Source organism: Peromyscus eremicus, chromosome 1 (assembly GCF_949786415.1).
Source record: "Peromyscus eremicus chromosome 1, PerEre_H2_v1, whole genome shotgun sequence".
NCBI lineage: Eukaryota > Metazoa > Chordata > Mammalia > Rodentia > Cricetidae > Peromyscus > Peromyscus eremicus.
Genome location: NC_081416.1, coordinates 2,022,803 through 2,048,590, shown reverse-complemented (window position 1 = coordinate 2,048,590; position 25,788 = coordinate 2,022,803). Strand labels below are relative to the sequence as shown.

At 45.2% G+C, this 25,788-nt stretch overlaps 1 protein-coding gene and 1 long non-coding RNA gene across 2 annotated transcripts in view; one reads left to right on the top strand and one right to left on the bottom strand.

Moving 5' to 3' along the window:
* Slc18a2 (solute carrier family 18 member A2) overlaps nucleotides 1-25,788 on the top strand; it is a 34,426-nt gene that overhangs the window by 7,364 nt on the left and 1,274 nt on the right. Inside the window, exons 3-14 of the mRNA XM_059255836.1 lie at nucleotides 4,346-4,404; nucleotides 4,648-4,731; nucleotides 4,994-5,086; nucleotides 5,813-5,902; nucleotides 5,992-6,035; nucleotides 6,106-6,166; nucleotides 8,773-8,868; nucleotides 16,166-16,244; nucleotides 16,419-16,470; nucleotides 17,338-17,401; nucleotides 19,013-19,132; nucleotides 19,250-19,383. Of these exons, the coding sequence (XP_059111819.1) occupies nucleotides 4,346-4,404; nucleotides 4,648-4,731; nucleotides 4,994-5,086; nucleotides 5,813-5,902; nucleotides 5,992-6,035; nucleotides 6,106-6,166; nucleotides 8,773-8,868; nucleotides 16,166-16,244; nucleotides 16,419-16,470; nucleotides 17,338-17,401; nucleotides 19,013-19,132; nucleotides 19,250-19,383 (976 nt within the window). The remainder of the gene's footprint in view (nucleotides 1-4,345; nucleotides 4,405-4,647; nucleotides 4,732-4,993; nucleotides 5,087-5,812; nucleotides 5,903-5,991; nucleotides 6,036-6,105; nucleotides 6,167-8,772; nucleotides 8,869-16,165; nucleotides 16,245-16,418; nucleotides 16,471-17,337; nucleotides 17,402-19,012; nucleotides 19,133-19,249; nucleotides 19,384-25,788) is intronic.
* On the bottom strand, nucleotides 17,615-25,650 carry LOC131904837 (uncharacterized). The gene is made up of 3 exons (XR_009377815.1): nucleotides 25,514-25,650; nucleotides 21,651-21,788; nucleotides 17,615-19,366 (listed from the first exon to the last, which is right to left on the bottom strand). It is a non-coding gene; the product is annotated as an uncharacterized LOC131904837 (long non-coding RNA).

The window sequence follows — 25,788 nt, the reverse complement described above, 5'->3', positions numbered from 1 at the left end:
TCATTTCCTAAACGCTGAACCAACTTCCTGTTATAGCTGAGTGAATTTAAGATATTCCTGTTTCTTGACATTCATTTCCTGTTGTACCTTTTAGGAGTGTGCAGAGAATATTGAAATGGAGATCATACCTCTGCTGGTGACAGGTCACACTCTATGGGGTCCTTATTTATATCCTCTCCTCTGTCATTTACAGTGATTGAAGGGACTATACTGTGGTCTCAGTGATCTGAGAAGAAGTCTATGTTAGTTTTTCTGGTAAAAAGGAACAATTAGCATTACAGAAGTATCAGTTGTCAGAGGGCATGCTGAGTAGTTTTTGTCAATTTGACACAAACTTGGGTTGCCTTGGAAAAGGGAACCTCTGTTAAATTGTATCCATCAGACTGGCCTGTAGACAAGTCATTGGGGGGGCATTTCCTTGGTAAATTATTGATGTGGGAGCACCTGGGGTCATGCCGCCTCTGGTCCTGGGTTGTATGAGAAAGCAGGCTGAGCACACCATGGACATCAAGTCAGTAAGCATCATTCCTTTGTGGTCCCTGCCTCTGCTCCTGCTTGAGTTCTTGTCCTGACTTCCCTTATTGATTGAGACTTGTGAGACAAATGAACTCTTTCCTCCCCAAGTTGCTTTTGATTATGGTGTTCATCACAGGGCTAGAAAGCAAACCAGGGCATTGGGCTTCTCCACACATTGGTTTCTGCAACCAGTATACCATCTATTGTTCTAGATGTTTTCTGAGGGAGTCAATACATGATTTTTAGTCACAATCAGATTGGATCAGTTGTTCCCTGGTATTGTGTAGAGAATGACTGTGGTCCAGCATGACTCACAAGGGGTTGATAACAGGCCATTTGGATATAGGCTTGCTGAATCAGATCTAGCTTTGCTAGCAATACTTTGAGATGGCATTGAGTTGAGACACATTGAGAGAAAACTCAGCCAGTGAGGACTAATGTCACTTGAGTCCCTGTCCATTTCAGAGACGTTGTGGAGAAGGAGAAAGATTGTTGTGTCCCCTTCAGTGCTCAGTGCCCTGAGCACAGGACAGCTCTTCTTCGAAGGTGATGTACAGAGAACTAAGAGAGTCTGAGGGTGGAGTCCCATGAGGCAACCCTTCAATATTCTTTAACTTGGGGCCGAGCACCAGGAAAGGGTGTTGCCACGGTAACCACTTGGCCATTCTACCAGCAGCTTGGCCAGTGTGGAGTGTGGAGCACATGTATGTTGGGCAAAGAATAGAGAGCGCCCTGGGCCCAGGTGTGCACAGCTTTTGAAGTGGACAACTGGCTTTTGTGGTTCCCTCCAGCTTGGCCATTGTGTCATCCATTACTTATTTTGCTAGAATCCCCAAGGAATTTTTAGAGACAGTAGATGCCATGTTGCTAAAAACAAACAAACAAATGAAAAAAAAAAAAAAAAACAACACAAAAGCTCCAAGCTTGGTAAGAAGACCCAGGTCTAGGCACACAACCCTAGGTTTGCAATGAGACCCTGTACCCTCCATCCCAGCAGGCATTGAGGCTCACAGGAATGGGGCTGTCCACAGTGGTGGATGTGTGCCGGAGACACCTCTCCATGTTGCTGCCTCAACATCCTGAGGAGTCCTTTTCCGGAATTTACTCAGGTGGAGTTGGGGTTCTTACTTTGATGCAAAAAGGAATTTCAGGATGAGCTGGTATGAAGTGGAATTGGAATTTACTAAGAAGAATTTGTAACGTAGATTTAAGCTTAATAGAGAGGTGGTCAAGGAAAAGATGAGATACACCTACATGGGGGTGAGTGAGGAGTCCTCAAGAGACAGTTGCACTCAGCTGTCTTTATGATAGCCTTATGTACAATTTTGATAGGTTCTTAAATCATCAGGAGGTTGCTTAGGAGCTTGAGTGACAGCGTAGTTTCCTCAGGTACCCTGGCCAGGGTAACGGCTGACAGGGCAGAACCCTAGCTCAGTGGTGTTGCACAGGAAGGTAAGGTGTTTTCCTGGAAACAAGTTTGTGGGTTGTTTTTTTTTTTTTTTTTTTTGTATGTGAGGTCCCAGACAATGTCAGGCTCATGTCTGGAAAAAGAGAGTAAGACCACTGCTACTTTTACATTCTTGTTTGGGATTCCTGTATATAAAAAGAACATTTTCTCTGTGATAGCAACCTTCAGGGCAAATGTTAATTGTGCTGGAATTGACTCTCAGCTGGTGAGAGACCTCAACTGGACTTTGCAGTTAAGGACCCTTTCCTCTTCTCATGTCTCATGTCTTCCTACCCTGCCTCAGTAAACCCACCACCTCAACGTAGTCCTGTTTCCTATCTCAGCTTTCCTGAGCTCTAGGGTTGGTCACCTGAAGAGCAGGTATATAAATCAGTTACCTCGAGGAATGAAGTGAGAACCTCAGGCCATCAGATTGCTGGTCCCTGGCTGCAGTCACCAGAAGAAGGGTCCCATCCCTCTGCAGATGTTCCCTAAAAGGTGACCTGGGCAACTGGCTACTCTGTAGACTAGGTGTGATATCACTAGTGGTCTAAGGACTACATGCAAGGGCTGTTGTGTTTTCTCAAGCTTTGTCCTGAAACTACCAAGAACTTCTACCTGTAGCTAGCATAGGGGTCACAGACGTCTTAAGTGGCTGCAGGGATGCTTGTGGGGCCCAGGGGCTCCGTGAAAGAGACAAGTATCTCCTAGGAGCTCACTGGCAGGCCACCTTAGCAGAGACTGTGAGCATTAAGTTTTGTGAGAGACTCCGTCTCAAGGGACTACAGCAGAAAATGATATAACAGGACATCTGGCACCTTCCTATGGGTCTTCTGTAGGCATGCATGCATGCACGCACACACACACACACACACACACACACACAATCTATGACAAAAGAACTCAAAACCACATCTATGAACTCTGCCTGTTTAAAGAGGTTGTCAAATTTACAAGGAAAAGCCTGGCCTGGCGGCATAGCCCAAGAGCAGCTAGCCCAAACGGCATCTGACAAGTCACTTTTTCATGTCTTGGTTTCCCCATCTGTGAAATGAGGAGGTTGTTGGCCACTTGTAGGAGGTCAATGAGCTAGCTGTGTGACTGCTCGTTGGGCTGGGTATAAAACCTTCAAAGGCAGGTGCAGATGGGGTGCTTTGCACGATGGTCTAGTCCACTAGAAGAGCCCTTCTCCACAGGCCCGGATGTGGCATGCTTGGCTTTCTTCTTTCTGAGGTTCATTTGGTCCTTCTCCAGGTCCCTGGGATGGAGGGGAGAGGCTGGAGAGTGGCCCAGTCAGTGAAGCTCTTGCCTTGCAATCATGCAGACTTGAGTTTGGCCCCCAGAACCTACGTAGAAATGCTCGGCCTGGTGACGTACAGCTGTAATCCCAGTGCTGGGAAGCAGGTCCAGGAGGGTCCCTGGGGCTTGCTGGTCAGCAAGTCTAGCCTACGTGGGGAGCTCCTGGGCAACAGGAGATATTTCAAAGGAGGTAGATGGCATTCTCATGGATGACACTAGAGGTTGACTTCTGACCGACACCACACACACACACACACACACACACACACACACACACACACACACACACGCAAATGAAGTTTCTGAAGAATCTTTTCTGTTTCAGGTACTCTGGTAGACAGTTGCATATGGACACTTTTCTTTATTTGGGTTCAAAGTGATAGATAGCCTTTTTCTCTCTGTGGAGACCAAAGGAGACTTGCTTTGGAGGGGAGGATGGGTATTTAACGAGACATATGCCTTTCTGATACAACGTGGCCTGGTGCCAGGATCCTCAGTGGACATCGGTCCTACCAAGCAACTTGGTAGACTTTTGCATGAGACACACGGCCTTTCTAGGCTCGCTTCAGTGTGGTTAGCAGGAAGGCAGATCTTAGCATCTTGATTTCTAGTGCCTCTTAGACATGGTGCTGCTGTTTCTCTTGCCAGGTGATTCACCTGACGGGCTTTTATCCAAGTGGAGTGGCCTTACCTCCAGGCAGAGGTGCCCGGAAGCTGCTTTGACTGACCACAGTTGTCCCTTTGGGGAAGTTCTTTCAAAAACTATACTCATGATAATAATAACAATAATGACAGAAACAGGCTCTTTGTCTTTTAGAAGTATTTGGGGTTACTTGCCAATATTGTGTTAACATTTATTCCAAAGAAATTTCCATTCGGAGTGGCAGCCCATAAGTGTATTCATATTCTCAGACAGTCAAACACAAAAAGGTCACGTAGGAAACACTGAGTATATGAATTTTCAGACAAGTCGACAGACCACTTATCCAGCTGATCCCAAACGGATAATGGCTGGAAAAATCAATATAAAGCCTTACAAAAACAGCCAGCCATCATCAGACCCTTCACGTCTGTGTCTTTCAGAATCGGCTATCCAATTCCCATGTTTGCTGGATTCTGCATTATGTTTATCTCAACAGTTAGTAAGTATCTGCTGTTTGCTCTGTCTCCTGTGAGCTGGGAATTGGACTAGACCTGGGGGAGGAGGGGCTGTTGTACTGGCAACAGTACAGAAAGGGGGGGCTTCATGGAGCAGCCCACAGCCTCAAGTATGGACATTCTCATAGCTTAAGGGTGGGTTCCAGAATCACACAATGTTGTCACATCCCTGTCTTGTGGGCAGGGGCATGACCTTGAAGTAAGGGCCTGGGCTCTTCTCTTGGCAGTGTTTGCCTTCTCCAGCAGCTATGCCTTCCTGCTGATCGCCAGGTCCCTGCAGGGAATCGGCTCCTCTTGCTCATCCGTGGCTGGTGGGTATGAAAATGCCCGTGGGTGGGGAGCCTGGCTGGGCACTTGGGAGGACTAATGTTGGAACTGGAGGTAGAGAGGGATGGAGGAAGATTCTTGGGGAAGGTGCCCACCTTCCTGTTGGATTCTGCCCAGCCTTATATATCAGTTAGTCTCGTTGGCTCAGGAAGACGGTGAGCCTGCGGGTGAGGAAGGATGTCATGGAGGATGTTTTTGGTGCTCCCCAGAGCATGGACACTGCTAACTGGATCTTCTTCTGTTTAGGAATGGGCATGCTGGCCAGCGTGTATACAGATGATGAAGAGAGGGGTAACGCCATGGGAATTGCTTTGGGGGGCCTGGCCATGGGGGTCTTAGGTATGTAATAGTCACTTGCAGGTGGGACCTGCTTGGCATTGGGTTACAATTGTGCTTGCCCATTAGTCCTGGCCATACTGAGCTCACATCCACATTCCTGTGAACAGACACCCAGCCCTCCTATTTCTGTTTTTTACCTCCATAGAGCCTTTGGGGAGTGGTGGGCAGAGTCTCTTGCAGGAAGGATCTGGGCTTCCCTGGCCTCTCTCTCCAAACCTCGTCGGCTCCAGTATATAAAACAGGATTGAGTAGGATGGTCTGTCAGATCCATTCTTCTAAAAATTTTTGAGTTTTAATCTGACAGAAACTTTCAGTCTTCTGTATCTGCCATTACACCTGCCCTGGCTGACATCCTAGGCCAGGGGACAGAGAGTTGGATTTTTTACCGTCTTTGGCATTACCCTTCTTGTTGGAGTCAGTGGTTCCCTTGTCTACTGGTAGCAAAGACGTGAATCTGTAGACCCTTCTGTGCTACAGAACCAACACAGCTCTTGGCCTGCCTCTTTTGCTTCAGGCCCTTGGTCTTTGAGGATGCTTTTGTGTGCTCGTCCCATTTCTTAGGTGAAAATGTACCCTGGGAGAAGTTCAACATTATACTAAGTTGAATGTAGAGTGTGCACCCCAGATCTTTTATGGAACAAAATGTAATAATCAAATGGGTGTTTATCCTATGGAGAGAGGTACCCACTTACCATGGCTGTTTTGTGGATCTCTCTCTTGCTGTAGTGGGACCTCCTTTTGGGAGTGTGCTCTATGAGTTTGTGGGGAAGACAGTTCCTTTCCTGGTTCTCGCTGCCTTGGTGCTCTTAGATGGAGGTGAGTGGCCGTGGCTTTGGCCTCTGTAATGGCATGTGTTTGGGCCATGTCTGCTTTCCAAGAGGATCATCTGTGGTTTTCCTTTGTAGCTATTCAACTCTTTGTGCTCCAGCCATCCCGAGTGCAGCCAGAGGTAAGCAGCTGGGAGTAAAGGCCAAAGGGTAGTTCAGGTGCCCCTTTTTAACCCTGTTTTTGCCTTACAGAGTCAGAAGGGGACACCCCTAACCACCCTGCTGAAGGATCCATACATCCTCATCGCTGCAGGTGGGGCTCTTGAGTTCTTAAAGTTAAGGATAGCTCTAAGAGGGTGGGTGAGCAGTAGGGGATGATTTCCACTTGCCTGCTGGAAATATGTTCAGGGATGTGGGATATCCTGCATTATCCTCGCTTGTTTCTTGTCTTTGTGTTAAAGGCTCACTACTTGCCCTTGAACTTTCTGGAAGGGCTTGCTTGCCTCACCTCAGGTGTCTCAGGTGGGTCTTTGGCCTGAGAACTGAGCCTTAGAGGACACCTCTCTGCCTGCAGAGTGAGAAGTCATACTTTTGGATGTGAGGCCTAAATGGACTAAAAAAAACCAAAAAAACAAAAACAAACAACAACAACAACAACAACAAACACCCCCCCCCCACAAAAAACAGTACTCTGGGGTTCTGTGGCTCTGTCCCAGGGGAGACAGTTCACTTTTCTGTTGGGCCTGGGCCTCCCTTCCCAGTGCCCAGATACAAGGCTGAGACCAGCAAGTAGCCCTCTGGCAACCGTGTGGCTCAATCGGAGAGGGAATGATTTGTCTAAGCAGGGCTCCCACATTACAGAAAAACTGAGAATGTTTGAGACAACCGGGTCTTGCCTTCTACAGGAGATTTATATTTAGCCCTTTAAGTTGGGGGCTGCTGATGTAGCTCAGTTGATAGAGCTTGCCTATCATGCACAAAACCTGGGTTTATTCCCCAGCACTGCATAAACCTGGCTTGGTAATGCCTACCTGTAATCTAATACAAGGTCCTCCTCAGCTGTGCAGGAAAGACCAACCTAGGCTACAAGACATTTTTGTCTCAAAAAAGAAAGAAAGAAAGAAGGAAGGAAGGAGAGAGAGAGAGAGAGAGAGAGAGAGAGAGAGAGAGAGAGAGAGAGAGAGAATCAATCAAGCTTTTTTTGAGACAGGGTTTCTCTGTGTAGTTTTGATGTCTGTCCTGGATCTCACTCTGTAGCAGACTGGCCTCAAACTCACAGAGATCCGCCTGCCTCTGCCTCCCGAGTGCTGGAATTAAAGGTGTGCGCCACCACTGCCCAGGTCTGCATTGTTTTTTATTGAACTCTTCTGCTATGGGATTTAACCAAGGCAGCACATAGGCTAAGGAGTGGGAAGCCAGTGCCCCAAGCTCTTCATGCCTTGGACTCTATAGGGTGCAGGAGACACTCTAGAGCCAAGATGAGGTGGAAAAGGGTTTGGGAGGGTAGAGTCCTAGAGATGTAAACTCCCTGAATTGAGCACTTATGGGCCAGGCAGTACAGTCTAGGCCCTCACTGCTTCTTGGAACCTCAGTGATGAAAGGAAAATCAAAGATGTACCTAACACTATTAAACTAGCCACAGTTGTTGTGTTACATTTGGTGGTGGTGGTGGTGGTGGTGGTGGAGGGAATTAGGGGTGAGGTGAATGGAGAGAGAGTACAATTGTTCATATGTTCTGCTGTTAAATGTCACCAGGAATGATATGCGTACACTGTCATCATGATTGCACAACTTTCTTTGAATTTGTTCTAGCAAATTACAGGTTCCACAGAGCACAACACAGGAAGCTTCTAGAATGATGGAGGGCCATTCTGTGTGTCTTTTTCCAGGTGGCTCTATATTTACAAAGAGCTTGGTTAACAGATGAATGATGAATATTTGTATGGATACGCTCTGTTATACAGCTAGAAAAACACCTGTCCCCAGCACACTTGTACCCAGTGCACCATGGGATCATAGACTGACCTAGGCCCTCTGCATATGGGTGACAGTTGTGTAGTTTGGTCTGTCTATGGGCCCTAGGAGTAGGACCAGGATCTGTCCCTGGCCCATGAGCTGGCTCTTTGGAAACTTTTCCCTATGGTGGGATGCCTCGCTCAGCCTTGCTGCAGAGAGGAGGAGCTTTGTCCTGCCTCAACTTGATATGCCATGCTTTGCTGACTCCCATGGGAGGCCTGCCCCTTTCTGAGGAATGCATGAGGGGGTAGAAAGGAAGTGGGCAGAGGGAACGGGAGGAGAAATGGGAGGGGAAACTGGTTGGTGTGTAAAATAAATTTTAAAAATTTAATAATAAAAAATCCAAATTTAAAAAAAAAATAATAAAAGAAAAGAAAAGAAAAAAAAATCCAAGCCCATTGCACAGGAAAACCCAGTCACGAGAGCCTCAGGATGCCCCATGTTGTGGGTGGTCTGCCGGCTGCCGCACGCAGCTCTCTTCCTTAATGAATTGGAACACTTTTCCTTCATTTGTAAGATGGATGGGATAAGCCAAAAGAGCTTGATGGCTCCCTCCAGTTACAGACTTTATAACTCTGGGATTAGACTTGCTCAAAATTAAAGTTAATACTTTTTTACAGGGTTTCTCTGTGTAGCTTTGCGCCTTTCCTGGAACTCACTTGGTAGCCCAGGCTGGCCTCGAACTCACAGAGATCCGCCTGGCTCTGCCTCCCGAGTGCTGGGATTAAAGGCGTGCGCCACCACCGCCCGGCTAATACTTCTTGTTATCCCCTTGGCTGGCTGTTTAGCTTTTGTCTTACGGAAGTAGGGTGTCTGAGCGGGGGCACATGGGGTCCGCGTTTGGAGTGATCACAGACACTCGTGTGAAGGCAGAAGCTCACGAACACTCTTCCTCCTACGCAGGCTCCATCTGCTTTGCAAACATGGGGATAGCCATGCTGGAGCCCGCCCTGCCCATCTGGATGATGGAGACCATGTGCTCCCGAAAGTGGCAACTGGGTAAGGACTGGGGTGGGTCCTGTCTGTCTGTATGCCTGCCCTTCAGAACCACCCACCGCAAGGTGATAGAGTGATCACTGCTGCTTGTCCCAAATGGACTTTGGGGGCAGTTTCAGCTCTGGTGGTTTTTTTTTTTTTTTTAATCATTCCTGACAGATGCTTCAAGTGAAAAAGGGAATGAGATATAGAGGAGGTAGAGGAAACATCTACACTGATCTCATTATGGGACATTGTTAGAATTGTTATATTTCATCGTCATTGTCTGTTTTATAAACTACATTGTATTGTAGGTAGATATGTATAGATTTTGGTACTCTCTCCAGCCTCAGGTATCTACTGAAGTCTTGGAATGTATCATCCACAGATACTGGTAGACTCTTTATAATTGCATCACATTTCTTTGTTAGAGTGGAATTTATTATTGACATTTTTGTGACTGTGAATATTGTCCCCAAGCTGAACTCTGTATTGTACCATGATTGATTATCTCTTTTCCGATTCATTTTTCCTTGAGTTAGTCGTTACCTTGTCTTTCTCTTTTGTTAGTTTTCTGTGTAGCATTTATGAATGTATTCCTTGAACTCTCTGGCAGAGATGAGCGAGCCTCTCAGGGTGGTTAGGTCTATCACCTGAGCTGAGTTTGCTGTGATTTTGCTCATTATGGATATCACTCCTAGCTCTCCAGTCTAAACATGCTACAGTCTAGGCCACATGGGGACTTTCCTCCCCACTATCTGGGCATCCCCTGTGACTCCCTTTCTTGCCCTTCTTCCCTGTGCAGATACTTGTACACATGTGTATGTATGTGAAGGCAAGAGGTCAATGCCATTGGAGACAGAGCTCACTGAACCTGCAGCTCATCCGTCAGCTAAGCTGGCAGAACAGGGAGCCCCAGGCGCTTCTGTTTCCGCTACCCCATGTTGGGATTACAGGTGTATCCCACCATGCCCAGCTTTTTATGTGGATCCTAGGGGCTGAATTCAGATCCTCTTGCCTGTGTGCCCTATGGTTTGATCCATGACCCCATCTCAGCGATATGTATTTTCAAGCAGTCCCTATTGAAGGGTGTCATAGTTCATTTTTGCCACTGGTCCATACTGCAGAATACTCATGCCTTTCCCTCTTCCCCTCATGTTAGGACAGATATCTGCAGGGTACCTTCCCCAAGTAAAACTGATGTAGTAGGTACTGGAATCCAATAGGTAAGAATGTAGCCTCTTTTCACAGATTTAATTTTTAGTAAATAGGTATGTATGTACACGAGGGAGAGAGAGAGAGAGGGGAGGGAGGGAAGGAGGGAGGGAGGAAGAGAGAGAGAGAGAGAGAGAGAGAGAGAGAGAGAGAGAGAGAGAGAGAGAGAGAGAGAGAGAGAGAGATCTCATTATGTAACTCAAGCTGGCCTCAAATTCTTGATCTTCCTGCCTCAGCCTGCCGAGTACCAGGATCACAAGTGTGTACCACACTTGGTTAGTGTGGGATTCTTGCTGATAATCTCTATCAGTTTTTGTATTGAGCTGTTTGTTTTTTTTCTTACTGATGAAATACTGTTTTTGTATCAGGTATTAATCTTTTATGAGAAAATTTGCAAATATTGCCCTCACTTTGTTGTGTCCTCTCACTTTATAAGTGATGTGTTTCACGTCCCAGAACATTTAAAATGCTGTGTCAGATTTGACAGGCTTCTGTTTTTATGTCGTTGTCTAGCTCAAAAAGGCCTTTCCCTTGCCAAGATCATTTAAAAATTAAATAGCCCCTGTTTTCCTTTAATGCATTTATGTGTTTTGCCTTATAATATTAGGTTTGCATGGAATTAATTTTGCTCTAATTTTGGCATGGGGATGTGATGTTTTTTTTCATGTGCCCAGCTATCATCCCTGGGCCATGTCTCTGGGAGCATCTGATCCCCCATCTCCATTTCTCTTTGAGTGGCCATGTGTTCTTGGGCCCATTTCTGGATTCTCTCTTTTCTCTCACAGATCTGCCATTGTCCCTGTGTCGTGACCTCCTCTTGAATCATTGTAACTTTAAATGTTCTGGAAAGCTAGTCTCCACACACACACAATTTTATTTAAATATGTATTATCTGTCTTAGAGATGTATTTTATTTTCTTAGTTCCTTCAACTCACATGGATATCTTCGTATGAAGATGCTTAGTTCTGACTTCATTATATTCGACATTTTCTCTCTCTCTCTCTCTCTCTCTCTCTCTCTCTCTCTCTCTCTCTCTCTCTCTCTCTCTCTGTGTGTGTGTGTGTGTGTGTGTGTGTGTGTGTGTGTGTGTGTGTGTGTCTGTGTGTGGTGCGCGTGCCATAGTATACTTGAGAAGATCAGAGGACACCTTACCTCCTTCCACCATGTAGGTCTATGGAATCAAACCCAGGTCAAACTCATCTCTCCTCTAACACAGCCCTAGCTTGGACTTACCCTTGCTCTGCTTGCCTCAGGACATGTGTCTCAACAAAGTTCCAGCCCCTTCAGGTTCTGTAATGCTTGCTTTGTCTGTCCATCAAACAGTCCCTAAAAGGCATCAAACAAACCAGGGTAGGGCATGGGTAAGGGACTTGTAGCAGGTGGGAAGTTTCTTTTGAGGAAGGTGGCAACCTCATGGATTCTGTTTCTGGTAATGGTTGCTCAGCCTTGGCGTTATACTGAAAACCACCCAACTGGAAACACTGAAACGGTAGATTTTATAGGATGCGAATTCTGTGGTGAAACCAAACACAAGCCACATGTGCTGTTCAGTAGAGGATGGGTTCTTAGCTTAGACACTGTAGTTCAGACCTTGCCCATCAGGGCAGAAGTGGATGCCCAAAGGAGTTTCCAGGCTCCTGGAGAAAGCCACTGCTAGGCACACTTTCTCTCGATCTTAGTGTGAACAGGCTGTCACGTGTGGAGACCACAGCTGATCCTTTTGGGAGGTTCCAATGTCTCCTTCCCTCTGGTCCTTGGCACCTTGCAGCTAAACTGTTCTCAGGAGGCACTGTTTGTCCACTTGGGGATTGCATGGCTTGGTCAAACACAGTGCATTTACTTCATGTCTCAATTGGGAAGCTTTCTGAAGCTGCCAGTGTCTCCACTTATCTGCCTTATGACCCTAATTGAATGTGTCCTGGCCATGTGCAGGGCACTTAGGCTGCTCTACTCTTGTCTTCTCCAGACAGAGCCCGAGGCTTTCTTTTTAAAGTCTTTAAGGTCAGTGAGGAGCCCCAGGGCCACAGGAGCTAGAACTCAGGCTTCCTGATGTCAATAGAAGATCATTTGATGCAGCTTGTCATTGCCTAGTATTTAGCTGACCCACCCTCAGGCTCTGCCTGCCATTCACCTCAGAGGTAGTTTTGTCTCTTGGAGAGAATCTGATTTTAACTCTTGCCTCATCTTCAGTGTGAGAGGAAAGATCCTCTTAGTGGTGTCTACAGCTTGGGACTAGTGGTTCCTGCAACCATCTGGCCCTGAACAAAGGGTACTGTGGGGTGAGTAATGTGGAGTAGCCTGGAGCCAGTGGCCTTTGCCCTGGAACTGCCCCTCAGAAATCTGGCCTCTGACTGACTGTTTCCCTGTTATCTTTGGAGAGATTGGAAGTCAGAGCCAAGCAGACCTTTTAGCTATGTGAGAGACATGTGATTGCTCTCATGAATTGGTTTTGGCTGTAGTTTTTGGGAATGAAGAGATGGCAGATGCCTATTCCATAAGGCTTCAGTTTGACCTGTCCCCAGTACCTCCTCATCCCATGTTGAGCAGGTCCTGAGCTGCAGCTGTTGAGAATGGACTCTTTCTGTTGTTCTCTTTTCAACTCTAGTCCAAAGCCAAATGACTTCTCCCAGACAGCTTGATGCACAGGAGCTGAGTTCAGGGTGAGGCCTGTAACTCCCCAAAGGGGAATGTAGGCCCTGTATAATGGCCCTAGACAAGGTTGGAGCCAAACTCACTTGCTGGTTATTCTGGCATGTTTGTTTTGAATGTGATGTGGTGATACAGTCATGGGGGCAAGGATGATTCTGCCAGGCAGGGAGCCCATTCTGTCCTAACCAGTTGTGACTTCATAGGGCATCCTGTGCTAGCCTGGCGAGTGGATAAAGAAAAATGAGTTGCTAACCATATGTAGTTTGGGGATGCCAGGTCTTGAGCCTGCAGGCCTCTCTTACTTAGGTCAGGGCAACCAAGGCCTACTGTCACTAGTTCCAGTATCGGCCATTAGGAACAATCAGGGGAGGATCGTCTGGGGCTCAGAAGGGTCTCAAGGACTCACTGCCGTCACCTCTCAGGTCACACGTACAGCATCCACTCCCTGATGCTTCATGACATCAAGCCTTTCCTTGCTTTGCTGCTCAGGACTGAGGTGGACTGGTCCCTGCCGTGGGTTTTCTGGTGTGACTGGAGATGAGGGAGGAGCCTGTGGGAACTCCTGCCAGAGCAATATGCGTATGACATTGGATGCTGTGTATAGACCAGGTGCATCTACACTTCTCACTCAGGTGGGAGAGCTCTGAGGGAAGTTTATGAGGTGTAGAGCCAGTTTCTGCCTGTGACTTCTCTGTGGAAACCCTGTTTTTGAGGGACAGTGGTCTCTCCAGTTCCGTGAAGTGGGTACCCTCAAACAGAACCTTTCCTCCCTCCACACCCTGCTTTTTTTTTTTTTGAGACAGGGCCTTTCCATGTAGTCCTAGCTGTCCTAGAGCTCCCTTTGTAGAGCAGACTGGCCTTTCACTTGCAGAGATGCTCCTGCCTCTGCCTCCTCAGTGCTGGGATTAAAGGCATTTGCTAGCACACCAGATAGGACTTTTTCTTTGGGTGGCCAGCCATGCTCTGGGGCACATCCTGCCTGCCACAATGGAGCTAGTTTATGGGGAAATGAGGTGGTTCCTGCTTGCTGGGTACTTATTATAGTGTGGGGAGGGCCAGCAGGCCAGCGTGGAGAACAGGAAAATGAGATTTGCATGGAGCCATGTTACTGAAGTCACTCTGGAAAAGCTGTCTGGAAAAAAGTCTGTTCACAGCCACATGACACAGTGTGTCACTTGAGCCTCCACATTCTGAGTATACAGGATGGGAACAGTGGCTTCTCACAGGGCTTTAAGGGGTTTGAACCTTGCAAAGTTAAGCTAGCAAGCTTCAAGTTCAAGCCAACACCTTGTTTTGTGCTTTCTAATCCAGTGCAATTTTGCTTGAGAATCATGATGGAGTTTGCCAATGGCCTTGCTGCCCTTGTGTTTCTTAGTCCTGTGTGAGACTGGCACCCCTTTCAGGTTGAGTAGGTCGGGCTGCTCGCTGGGACTGAGGAGAGGAGTCTGTCGGTGTCCCTGCTTGGAGTTCTAACTGGATTCTGGTACATTAGGAGTCCTTGGATCCTAGCTGGGCCCGCAGAGCTGTCTTCTTTGACTAGAAACAAAAGGGTGTCTGTGGGCCAAGGTCAAGTAGAGTGTTTGGTTGATGGGTACAGTCAGCAGTGATGTACATGAGAGTCTTCTGGTTTTGTTCTCTAACATTTAACATTTCATCTTAATAAAATTTTATGCAAAAATCAACTTCCTTCTTATCTACAGGATATCTCCCCTAACGCTGGACTGCAGCCCTCCAGGGCTGTGACGAGTCAGAGAGTGGCGGCCACCTTGTCAAATGGGATCTGGTCCTCAGAGTTCCCATAGAACAGTCCCTTCAGTTTCATTTTGTTTCTGTGATCCTGAGGCCATACGCCAGTGGCTGTTTGTCCTGCTGTTATTTTTCTCACAGTTTGCATTTATACACCCATGGCCCTTGGTTCCAACTGATACTGAGGCAAAGTCAACATGATTTCTATTACCTAGCCCAACCTGGTCTGCAGAGTGTGGGAGGTCTACCACAGACTTTCTGGGGTCAGGTTTTAATCCTGCCTGCTTTGGAGAGTGTGACCAGCTGCAGGTTCAGGGTTCTCAGAACTGTATCTTATGATGTTCTTAGCAAGCCATGTCACAGATCAAACACCATCTGATTCTTTCCCTTGAAGACACTTCCATGGCGACGGGACTCATTTTCATTGCTCTAGCTGTAAGCTGGGGGTGTACTGAGCATATGGCTGTCAGTAAATGTTTGCCCAATCAGATTATACTGAGTGACTGTTTGGCCTCTGCACATCACTGGGTGTGATGGAAATAATTTCCAGGAACATATGATTGCTCTCTACTGTCATTTCCCAAAATCCTAGTTCTGGCATGATTCTGTTTTGCGTTTTGATCATAGACCCCATTAACCTGAAATTCCTGTTGTGTTAGAGGCTCCGACTTCAGCAGCTTCTCTTAGGGTCTAATGGCTCAGTGTCTTATCCTTAAAGGGACAGAATCATGCCTGCCTAGACCAGCACTTGTGGACCACTCACCATGCATAGCTAGCATACACAGAGATGGTGCAGAACAAAGCAGCTCTTACTGTTTGAGGGCAAGGCTTGGCATCAAGTCTAGCATATCAGGGAAAAAATACTGAAATTAAGACATTGAAAAGTGGTCTCTTGTGTAGAGATCATCCTAGTAATGAGCAGAAGAGCTGAAGTGGACAGATCTCTTGTGTACTCATATGGCTTATCTTGATGGGCCTTTTGTTCAGTGCTGGCCATGTTCAAGGCAACTTTGCCTTTGCCTGCTGGAAATTGCTTCTGGTTCATTGTCTCCCCTTGGAGAGCCATTAAGTCTTGGGCATGAAGAATCTGTCAGTCACAGTTTTACCATGAAAAATGACCAAGTAGTTTTTTTTTTTTTCAAGATAGGAAGATGTTCACAGTTAATTGAGAAAAACAGGTTATGGAGCAGTAGATGTTCCATAGTCCTCTTTGTGTGACAAAACCTTTTGTGCACACATATATGTGTGTAAAGTTACAAGGGAAAGTAACTGGGCTTTGGTTAGTGTCCACTGCTTCCTTTTTACTTGTTCCTAGTTGCCCCGCATTCTTCAATGGCTATGCCTTTTGTAAGAATTTCAGAAGTGAGAACACATATGCAAATGCCCAGACCACATGGGTGGCCATTACTGGACTCCCACAGCTGGGGATTGTCTCTGTTGGTCCACAAGTAATGCTGTCACCAGACTCAGATGGAAGTGAGATGTAGCCACTGATAGAGAAATGGTTTCCATTTCTGAAGTGTCTCGGCAGCTTTCTGGAATGGATAAGCCATATGGGGTCCAGACTGAAACCGGATATTAGCTGCATGGGTGCAGGCCCCAGACTTCATCTCATCTTCTGAACCATCGCTTCAGTGTCTGTGATTATTAGTTTTTCTGACATGTGACTTGTAGAAGTGCTGATAAGGTATCCTTTTCATAAATTCACAGGCATTGTTTTCTTGCCAGCAAGTATCTCTTATCTCATTGGAACCAATATTTTTGGGATACTGGCACACAAAATGGGAAGGTAAGATTAAATGAAAGCATTCATTCTATTGTTTTGATAATAATGTGGTTCTTTGAAGAAATTCAGTGTTTCTGTCTTAGCTATTACAAGTAACTGCTATGATTTTCACTGAAGATGTGCCTTAGGAAAAACACCCTAAGTATTCATTTATTGACATGCTTTTTCTTTTGATAGGTGGCTTTGTGCTCTTCTCGGAATGATAATTGTTGGAATCAGCATTTTATGTGTGAGTGAAAGATTGAATTTGACAGGCAGTCGGGGGAGTGGGAGCATATGGGACTGAAACTCTTGTTTTGGGTGAGACTCACCAGGCAACATTCTATAACAGTTTGAGTTTGCTAATATTTGGTTTTATTATGTTCTTTATTTTTTTTTCAGTTTTTAAAAGTCATTTCAAACATTTCTGGAAAGACTCCAGTGGGCATATCATTTAACTTTAGATCAGATGTTATTTAAGCAAATTTATTATGTAGTTTACCAAGTTATTTTTCTATTTTTTTTTAATTTTGTAATTTTTTTTGTAGTTTTCTTAAGGTCTCATTATGTAACCCAGGCTGGCCTACAACTGACAACAATCCTCTTGGTCTCACTCTTGCTAATGCTAGGTTACAGGCATGAACCACTGAACATGACAAGTGTCTTAAATACTTTATGGCAGCTACTCTGAACAACAGCAAGATGTTACTCTAGAATCAACATATTTTAGTGGCCAATATCTCCCCAAATATGGCCATCCTCTCTTTGTCAAGAGAGTGGATGAAGCCATCTTTCCAAGGAGCCATGTAATTAAGTTTTCACAGTAGTCAGAATTTACATTTCAGCTTTGACATACATCTATTGATTGGTTGCACTGGAGATTGAACCCAGGGTGTCATGCATGGTAGGCAAATACTTTACCACTAAACTACACCCTCAATCTGGGCTTTGGATTTTAAAGATTAGGATGGCAACCCCCTTCCTTTCTCTGCTCTCATTTCTTTCCAAAGGGAACAGGTCCATCAGGCCCAGATAAAAGATATTTTTAGGCTTTCTTTTCAAGATGATTTATTAGAGTCAATATCTTTTATTTTAGCATATTAACTTCCTCTTACAGATTCCTTTTGCAAAAAATATCTATGGACTCATCGCTCCCAACTTTGGAGTTGGTTTTGCAATTGGTAAGTCACACGGGCCGTGTGCCTCAATTTGGAGGTGCACTCTCTCTAGAGGAGATTCTCTTCTCGAGGAGTGTACAGCCTATAGATAGGTACCAAAGCTCAGATTTCCAGAAGCTGAAGTGGGGGCCGCAATGAGATTAGCTCAGGAACAACCCATAGTCTAGATCCACGAAGATGCTTGTTGAAAGTCAGAAAGGCAGAAGCAGACTGATGCTTCACTGCCGTACTCCAGCAAACTCACACCTCCTCATCTGTAGCACATTCAATTTAGTTCACATATAAGAGCAGACCTTCCCAAATGTGGCTAGGGACAGACTTCCCATGTGCTTTTCTTATGAGGCTTGGTAAAGAAAATACAGGCTGGTGAGGTACCATGCTGTGCACTGCAGGGATTTTCAGAGGCAAAGGAAAATAAAACATTAGGGAAAGTCTGGACTAATGGTATGCTTTTGTTTCTCACTTATAAAATACTGATTAACACGATAAAAGTAAAGGCCAAATCTGTTACACAGTAGTGTCAGGAATTTGGTCTTAGAGTGGTATAGCAGAAAGAATGAACGGGGTATCTTCTGACCCTCTAGAGGAGGTTGGGCAGCCCTGGCATCTTATCCCTCCTCAGGGACCTCCACACCAGTCCCGCTGTAATTCATTCTTCAACTCTGTGCTTAATATCCACCTCTCAGGTTTTGCTCCACTCTTTCTCTGCAGCAGGCTGCACACATCAGATGATCACAAATACTAAACAAATGAAAGCCATTTCTCTCATCCACCTGCTGCTGTGCGCCAGCCCCTTAGCATGTGTTCACAGGCATCAGTTCACTACACTCAGTCACCAAAACCACTTTCAAAGCACCCCATTTAGATAGGGGGATGCAGTGTTCTGAGGCTAGACACGACCATGCTCAAAGCTAGGATTTGCACCTGGAACTCTGAACACATGTGATCTTTCTGAGCCTTGTCCTTTGCTAGTCAAGAAGCCACAGCTTGTCACGCTGGTCTCAGTTGTTGTTGGTTTTAGCCAACTAAGGAGCCAAGATCTTCAGGTTTTAGTTTTCTGAGCAGGAAGAGATGTTCTCTCACCCTCCATTGAGTTCTAGTACTTGAGTACTTTCCAGCTTGGTAACTCTCATGGCCTAAGGCCTGGTGTTAGAGGTGAGTGGAAAGTGGGAGAGAGGTTGACTGATTATGTGTGTGTGCTAACTGGCAAGGGAAAAGTGATTGGAAAAATAGTGGATCAGGAAGGCATCAGCTAGTAGGCCAGGTTCCAGTGGCCTGTAATATACTACACTTGGAGAACAGTAATAGGTGAGTTGCCAGAGGACTGGGTACCTTCCCCTTACCCAAAAGATGGCCCATTACAAGAGATTATAAGGTGAGGTCAGACAGCCTACAAATGGTTACCTAATAAGGACTGAATTCCACTCCTCTCTGAACCCTTCTGCTTACCATCCACAATGAAAGGTCTGTTGTCAGGGGTCTGTCACAGATGAGCAAGTGGCAATGGCAGAGGGGAAGAGATGGCAATGGACTGAGTTTAGGACACAGTCCCCTACATTCAACCCGCTTCTGTTTCATACCACTTTTCCATACACTGTCCTTGACTATCTACAGGGATGGTGGATTCCTCCATGATGCCTATCATGGGTTACCTGGTCGACCTACGGCACGTGTCTGTTTATGGGAGTGTATATGCCATTGCGGATGTGGCCTTTTGTATGGGGTATGCTATTGGTAAGACAACCTTTACCTCAATGCAGGAGAGATAAAACCTCCTACAAATACAGAAATCTTTACATTTTCTCACAATAAGACACTTGGAGAAAGTGCTGATTTTCTCTTTCCCCAAAGGTCCCTCTGCTGGTGGTGCCATCGCAAAGGCAATCGGCTTTCCTTGGCTCATGACAATTATCGGGATAATTGATATTGTTTTTGCTCCACTCTGCTTTTTTCTTCGAAGTCCACCTGCTAAGGAAGAAAAAATGGTAAGAAATCTGTTTTTGATCATTTTGGTATGGCCATCTGGATAGTTTCTGCATAGCTCAATTCTACTACATTCTATATTTCTGCTCCTTTCCAATAGAAGCCTCCAAACAGAAGTAGTGAGAGTTCCTTTTTAGTAACTAACACAGTAACTTCTTTTATTCATGATATTTTCACAGTTGTTTCTTTTAAGCTTCATGTTCATGATTCGGAGGATGAAATTATTTTCATATTTAGATTAACATTGTATAATTCTTGCCAATCAAATATAACCCTGGGAAAATTCAATCTAGCTGGCTATGGCTCTTGAAAATCCTCCTGCTTCCCAGGATATGGTGCCAGTTGCTTTTCTTCTATCCTTATAGCACTCAGTGATAGTTGGTGTCTTGGTCCTCACCAGGCATAAGAATCTGGAGATGTTTTTAGGAGTCTGTGAAAGATGATCATATTTACACCCTGGGGCACACATGTGAGCATAAAGAAATATTTAGTTCTTATCTTCATGACTAGAATCATGGCCATGGGCAAGCTATAGAGAAAAAAGTTCTTCTTTTTAGAACAAGTTCAAATTATTGGCTCTAAATCTGAAGTGGGAGATGTATAAGTCTTGTGCCCTTTCTAAGGTGTTGACCTTACCCAACAAAAAGAGCTCACTGCTGCTGCTCGTCGTCTGTCCTGGCCGTGGTGCCCTAACTAAAGTAAAGTATCAGATGCTGGTATTGTTTAGCTGAAAGGAGACTGTCTGGACTAGGGATGAAGGAAAAGCCCACAGGAAGTGGTAGTGTTGTGTTCAGGGACAGATCTAAGGCTTCTTTGTCGTGTTCTTTTGGAGTAGATCAGACAAGATTTCTGTAGGTTTCCTCTCTCTGATATTGTCGATTGAATCTAGGGCTTTGTGTGTGCCAGGCAAAGCATTCTACTATTGATTTCTAGCCCTCTTTTTACCTTTAAAAATGTTTTATCTTGAGACAGGGTCTCATTAAGTTGCCCAGGTTGGCCTTGAACTTACTCTGTGGGAGACCAGACAGGTTAGGATCTTCCCTCTTCAGTTCCAAGAGTAGCTGGCATTACAGGCCTGTGCCACTAAGTCCAGCACAGAAGTGCTTTCTGACATGTACTACTCATGATGGTTTCCTCCAAAAAGCAAATTTAAAAACAGACAGAACCAAAATTTAGGTTGTGTAACCTGTTTGTCTGAGGCATTTTACATTCACCTATCCATTTACTGTATCTTAAAAACACATTGGTCTCTAGCCACTGACATGTGCCCTGAACTATACAGGATTTAACTAGAGACTTCATTTCTCATGTCTGGGCTCCTAGGAAAGGAAGGGGTGCTGTGGAGATCCTTGGGTGGAAGCACCACCCCTTCTCTGACTTCCTGCTTCCAGCCTGGTTGTGTCCATCTCTGCGGCACCTGTTTGGCTGACCCTTCAGAGTGGATAGAAGACTCTCCACACAGCAGTGCAAAGCTGTCCTTCTGTGGCCACATTATCAATAATTTGATTAAGGTTGAATGAAGGTTACTCCCAAACCTTTTTGACCAAAGAAATTGAATTATCAGTAAATGTTTCTGTCACCCAGGAGACAGTTAAGACTCTTAGGGACGGTGAAGGGCTAGCATGAGCCTGAGGGCAGCTGTGCTGGCTCCCCACAGGAATCTGCAATTCTCCATTTTCTCTACTGCACTGGGAAATGATAGATAGCACTTCACAGGAGTGTTGTGAGAGTTAGATGAGAGTCTCAGCAGTAACTGTCTCCAATGTCACCCACAAACTCTTCCTGCGGTATTGAAAGCACTGTTCTACTCTGCTCACCTGTGGTGATATATTGTGTACCCTAATAAAACTTGCCTTAAGGATCAAAGGACAGAGCCAGCCACTAGATTAGACATAGAGGGCAGACAATGGTGACATACATCCTTAATCCTACCACTTGAGTTCAAGGGCACACTGGAAACAGAGCCAGGCAGTGGTGGCACACGCCTTTAACCCCAATACTGGGAAGCACACACACCTTTAATCCCAGGAAGTGATGGCAGGGCAGAGAAGGGTATATAAGGCATGAGGAAACAGGAACTAAAGCAATTCAGCTGAGATCCTTTCAGGTGAGGACTCAGAGGATTTCAGTCTGAGGAAACAGGATTGACTGAGGAGTTGGCGAGGTGAGGTTGGCTGTGGCTTGCTCTGCTTCTCCTATCTTTCAGCTTTTAGATATCTGGCTCTGTGTTTTTTATTATAAGACCATCTAAGATTCAAACAACACTCACCCAGTAGCACCCAAACGTCTTTGCTCTTCAAGGCAAGAGCTTTCTTTTGCTACTCAGACTCTGATGGGTGGATATCCAGCACCAAGATGGTAGACGTTAGTGGCTGTTGTGTTATCTATCTGTGGCTTCCAACATAAGCTAGTAGAGGAAATGAAAGAGGTTAGAAGACTAGCCGAGGAGATACTGGAGGTGGGAAGTATTTGTCTAGCCAATCACCACAGTGTTTTGAAAAATGATGGTAGAAAGAAAGCCAGTTTTTCTTCATTTAAACCAGCGCTTTAGTTCATTTAAAAAAAATACTGGAGGTGGAGGAGACAATCCTGAAAGGCAACGCAGTAAGAATTACAGGTTTTCAGAGTCACTTCACTGTAAAATGCCAAAATCCTTAACAAGTGCCCATTGAGAGAAATCATTAAATCTTAAGATGTGCATGTCTGTCTATAATTAATGTCCATAATTGGAGGAATGCCATTTGATAGGCACAGTGCTAGCATCTGATGCTTGTTGATTGTGCAAGCAGATCTGAAAAGTGGGTGGAAGCCGATAGCCTCTAATGATAAGGGGGCCTGTGGCAGGACGTGTGCCATAAGGGAGAATAGATTACCACCCACTTGAGAAACCCCAGCACACACAAGTGCTGATCACTCAATGCAAGATCATGAGCCACCAAGTGTCAGAGACATGGAGGCCGGAAGGCATTCCACCCCAAGCAAAGAATTCTTTCATTAAGTACTTCCTGCAGGCACTCAACCTGCAGCTCTATGTGAGAGAGTAATGGCCTATGCAATGGTGTTTTATAGGATTATAAGTCACAGCAGGCTGTGAATAGGTTGTGAGCACTACAGCTTTTCTTCCGTTCTTATTTCTGCTTTAAAAAAAAAAATGTTACTGATAAAGGCAAAGGGGAAAATCCTCTATTGCTCAGTCTCTGTAAACGTGTAAGGCACATCAACACTGACATTTGAGGAAAACTGCTCCCATAATAAGACAATGACACAGGACCCTGACTTCTCAAAACACCTGAGTGAGGATAGCTGAGTTCTGAGATGGGTCTTGGTTTTCAAGTTTAAAGAATTATTTTTTAAAGGTAGGATGTGCCAAGTTTCTGTTGCCAACGCAGGAAAGGAAGTGGACTGTGGACAGCAGACACCTTTAAGTGTATGGCTGTATAAAGTCCTTCTTAGACCCCAGTTCAGTGCTGAGGAGATAGTTCAGTAGATAAAAGTACTTGCCACAAAGGATCCAAATTCAGATCCCCAGCACCCATGGAAACGTCAGGCAGATGTGGTGGCCCACCTATAACTTCAGCAAGGAAGGCAGAGCAGAGGATCACTGGAACAAGCTGGCTGGCTATACTAGCCAAATTGGCAAGCTCTGGGTTCAAGTGAGAGACACTTCCTCAATATACAAAGTGAAGCATTAAGATATTCAATGTCAACCTCTGGCCTTTACAAGTGCATACACACACACATGCACCCATACACATGTGAAAGTTTACTCACATATGCATGCACACCACCCCATCACACATAAAACAGACTTAAAAAGGATTCTTGTCCATGGGCTAAGAAAAGATGGGGCATCTAGTGGCAGATGATAATATACATGAGGTGTACATTATAATCTACTTGTAGACCCGTCCCTTTTCTGGGTACTTACATAGTATACACAGGGAACAAAACTTTTCTACTAGAATGCATGTCTTCTCAAGCCTGAGATTGGAGCACCTACCTTCTAAGTGCATTTGCTGATTCATCAGCTGAGCACTGAATTTTTATTACTTTTCTGCTTCATTTGGTCTTTTTTTTTTAACCACCTTGAGACCCCAGCTTTGCTCTGGGTGCAGTGATGGGAGCTAGGTATTTAGCAGGGGCTTGGATGAATCTGGGCTTTTGCTGTGCCTTTGGTGGCAACCCCTCATATCTCCAGTTCTGTTCCACAGTGGTGTTTGGAGTGCTAGCCTAAATTCTCTGCCTGCTTCATGAGCCACTGGGCACTTGTCCCTCACGGACTTACCTGCTCTGCTGTGCGCTTCTCTTTTCACAGCACACTATGTGGCATATTTAACCATGTATATACTTTTTTTTTTTTAAAAAAAAGTAAAACTACTGCCCAGTAAAGCTTTTGGGAGAGGACATGAAGCTAGGTTGTAGAAGCCATGAAACAATATTCATGAAAGAAAGCTACCTGAAACACATAGGCTATCGGTTGAATTGAAAAATTCTGATCACTTATATCTTCATGATAGAAATAATCAGTCGTAATGAACCCTGCAGTACATGGCTGTATGTGTGGGCACACATGAAGTGTGCATGTTCAAGTGCCCATGCATGTAGAGGCCCAAGGAAACTTTGGGTGTTGTTCCTCAGGGGCTATCTACCTTGGTTTTTGAGTCTCTTGCTGCCTTAGAGCTCACTAAGTAGGTGAATCTGGTTGGCTGTTTCATCTCTCTAATGCAGGGGTAACAAATGTGCATCATCACACCTGAGTTTTTAAAATGTGGGCTTTAGAGATTGAACTCAGGTCCTCATGCCTGCCAGGCAAGCACTTTCTTTACCCATTAAGCTATCTCCCTAATCCCAGTGCAGCTTTTTAAGACAGGGTCTCACTATGTAGCCCTGACTCGTCTAGGACTCTGTAAAGCAGGCTGGCCTCAAACTCATAGAGCTCCATCTGCTGTGCCTCCTGAGTGCTGAGATGGAAGGTATGTGCCACAACACCCAGCAACCACCAGAACATTTTTTATTGAGTATACACTCTATGTTCCAGTCCTGGAGTTCTAAAGATTACCTATAGAAGTGAATGGTGAGTGCAGAAATGAAGGTGGTTATGAATAAGGCAATGCTGGTCACTCTTTTTGACGTGGCCTTGCTGCCTGTGGGCCAAGTAAAGGCCAAGGCTCATGCCTGGTGCTCCTGGCTTTGGTGGAGCTTTCCAAATAGTGTCTCCATTGCCTCCTAAGACCTCTGGTGGCCATGTTGATTTAGTGTGTTTTACCTACTACCCCCCATAATCTATGATTTGCTCATTTAAACCTGTCTTCTGTAAATCCTCCCATTTTCCAGGATTCACCTAAGCTCCCATCTCCTCTGTAGAACTTTTGCTAACCCTTAACCTCAAGTGAGTCCTCCACCTGTGACCCTGGGGGACCTGTCCATACCTTTGGAGTTACGTGTTTGGTATAGGACCTTCAGGGTAAGGTCACATACATAGTAGGTGCCCTAGAAATCCATGTCAGCTGATGACTACTATAGTCTTACATAGTGTATTGTAACCAAGGCAGTGTGCTGGAGGTTGTTAATAGCACCGTCACTGTGAAGGTAGGAACCTGGGATCTAATTTTTAAGCTGCTCCACTCTACCCCCAAACCATCTCCAAAGTGATCTTTGAGTACATAATCTGGGGAGATTACCTTTAGCTATCCCTTTGTGTAACATGGGGAGAATGGTTCAAATATACAATGTCTGTTGCTTCAACTATTTTAGTAATCAAACCCTTTAAGTACAATTATCAGTTCATTTGGCAAGTAGCATAATTGGAAATAGAGTTGAGTTTGAAGCTGGCAGTTTGAGATGACACCCTGACTAGGGTCACATAAGTCCTTATCTTTGTGTCATACAGCAGATCATTTGAAAATCTCTTGGGGAATGATAAAAGGGTTAAGCACTGAGTGGAGCCTTATCATATCTGCAGGACAAGAGCTGGGGATAACTAACAGACACCAAGGTAGACTGCCACAGGCAGGATCAGAACATTTTAATCCACTCAAATTTGCAGACTGCGTGTACGTGCACACTCGCGCATGTGCACACACACACATCTTATGGGAATGGTTCCTATAAAGGAGGGAGACTAAGACATACCTGATTCATGTGGCTTGCACAGTGCATTTCTCCATCTGCCATGGGATGCTTAAAAAAAGTAGAATTTGTCTTGGGGCTGCCTGGGCATCTTCCTCTGCACCATTATGGCTACACTGTTGCTCTCTACCACCAGTTCTGATCTGTAGACTCAACAAATTTGAATCCAAAATGTCTAAAAACAATTATCTGTACTAATTTGTACATTTTAAATCATCCTCTAGTTACACTACTCATTTACACTGTATTGTGTTGGGTACTGTAAAGCTGAATTGAAA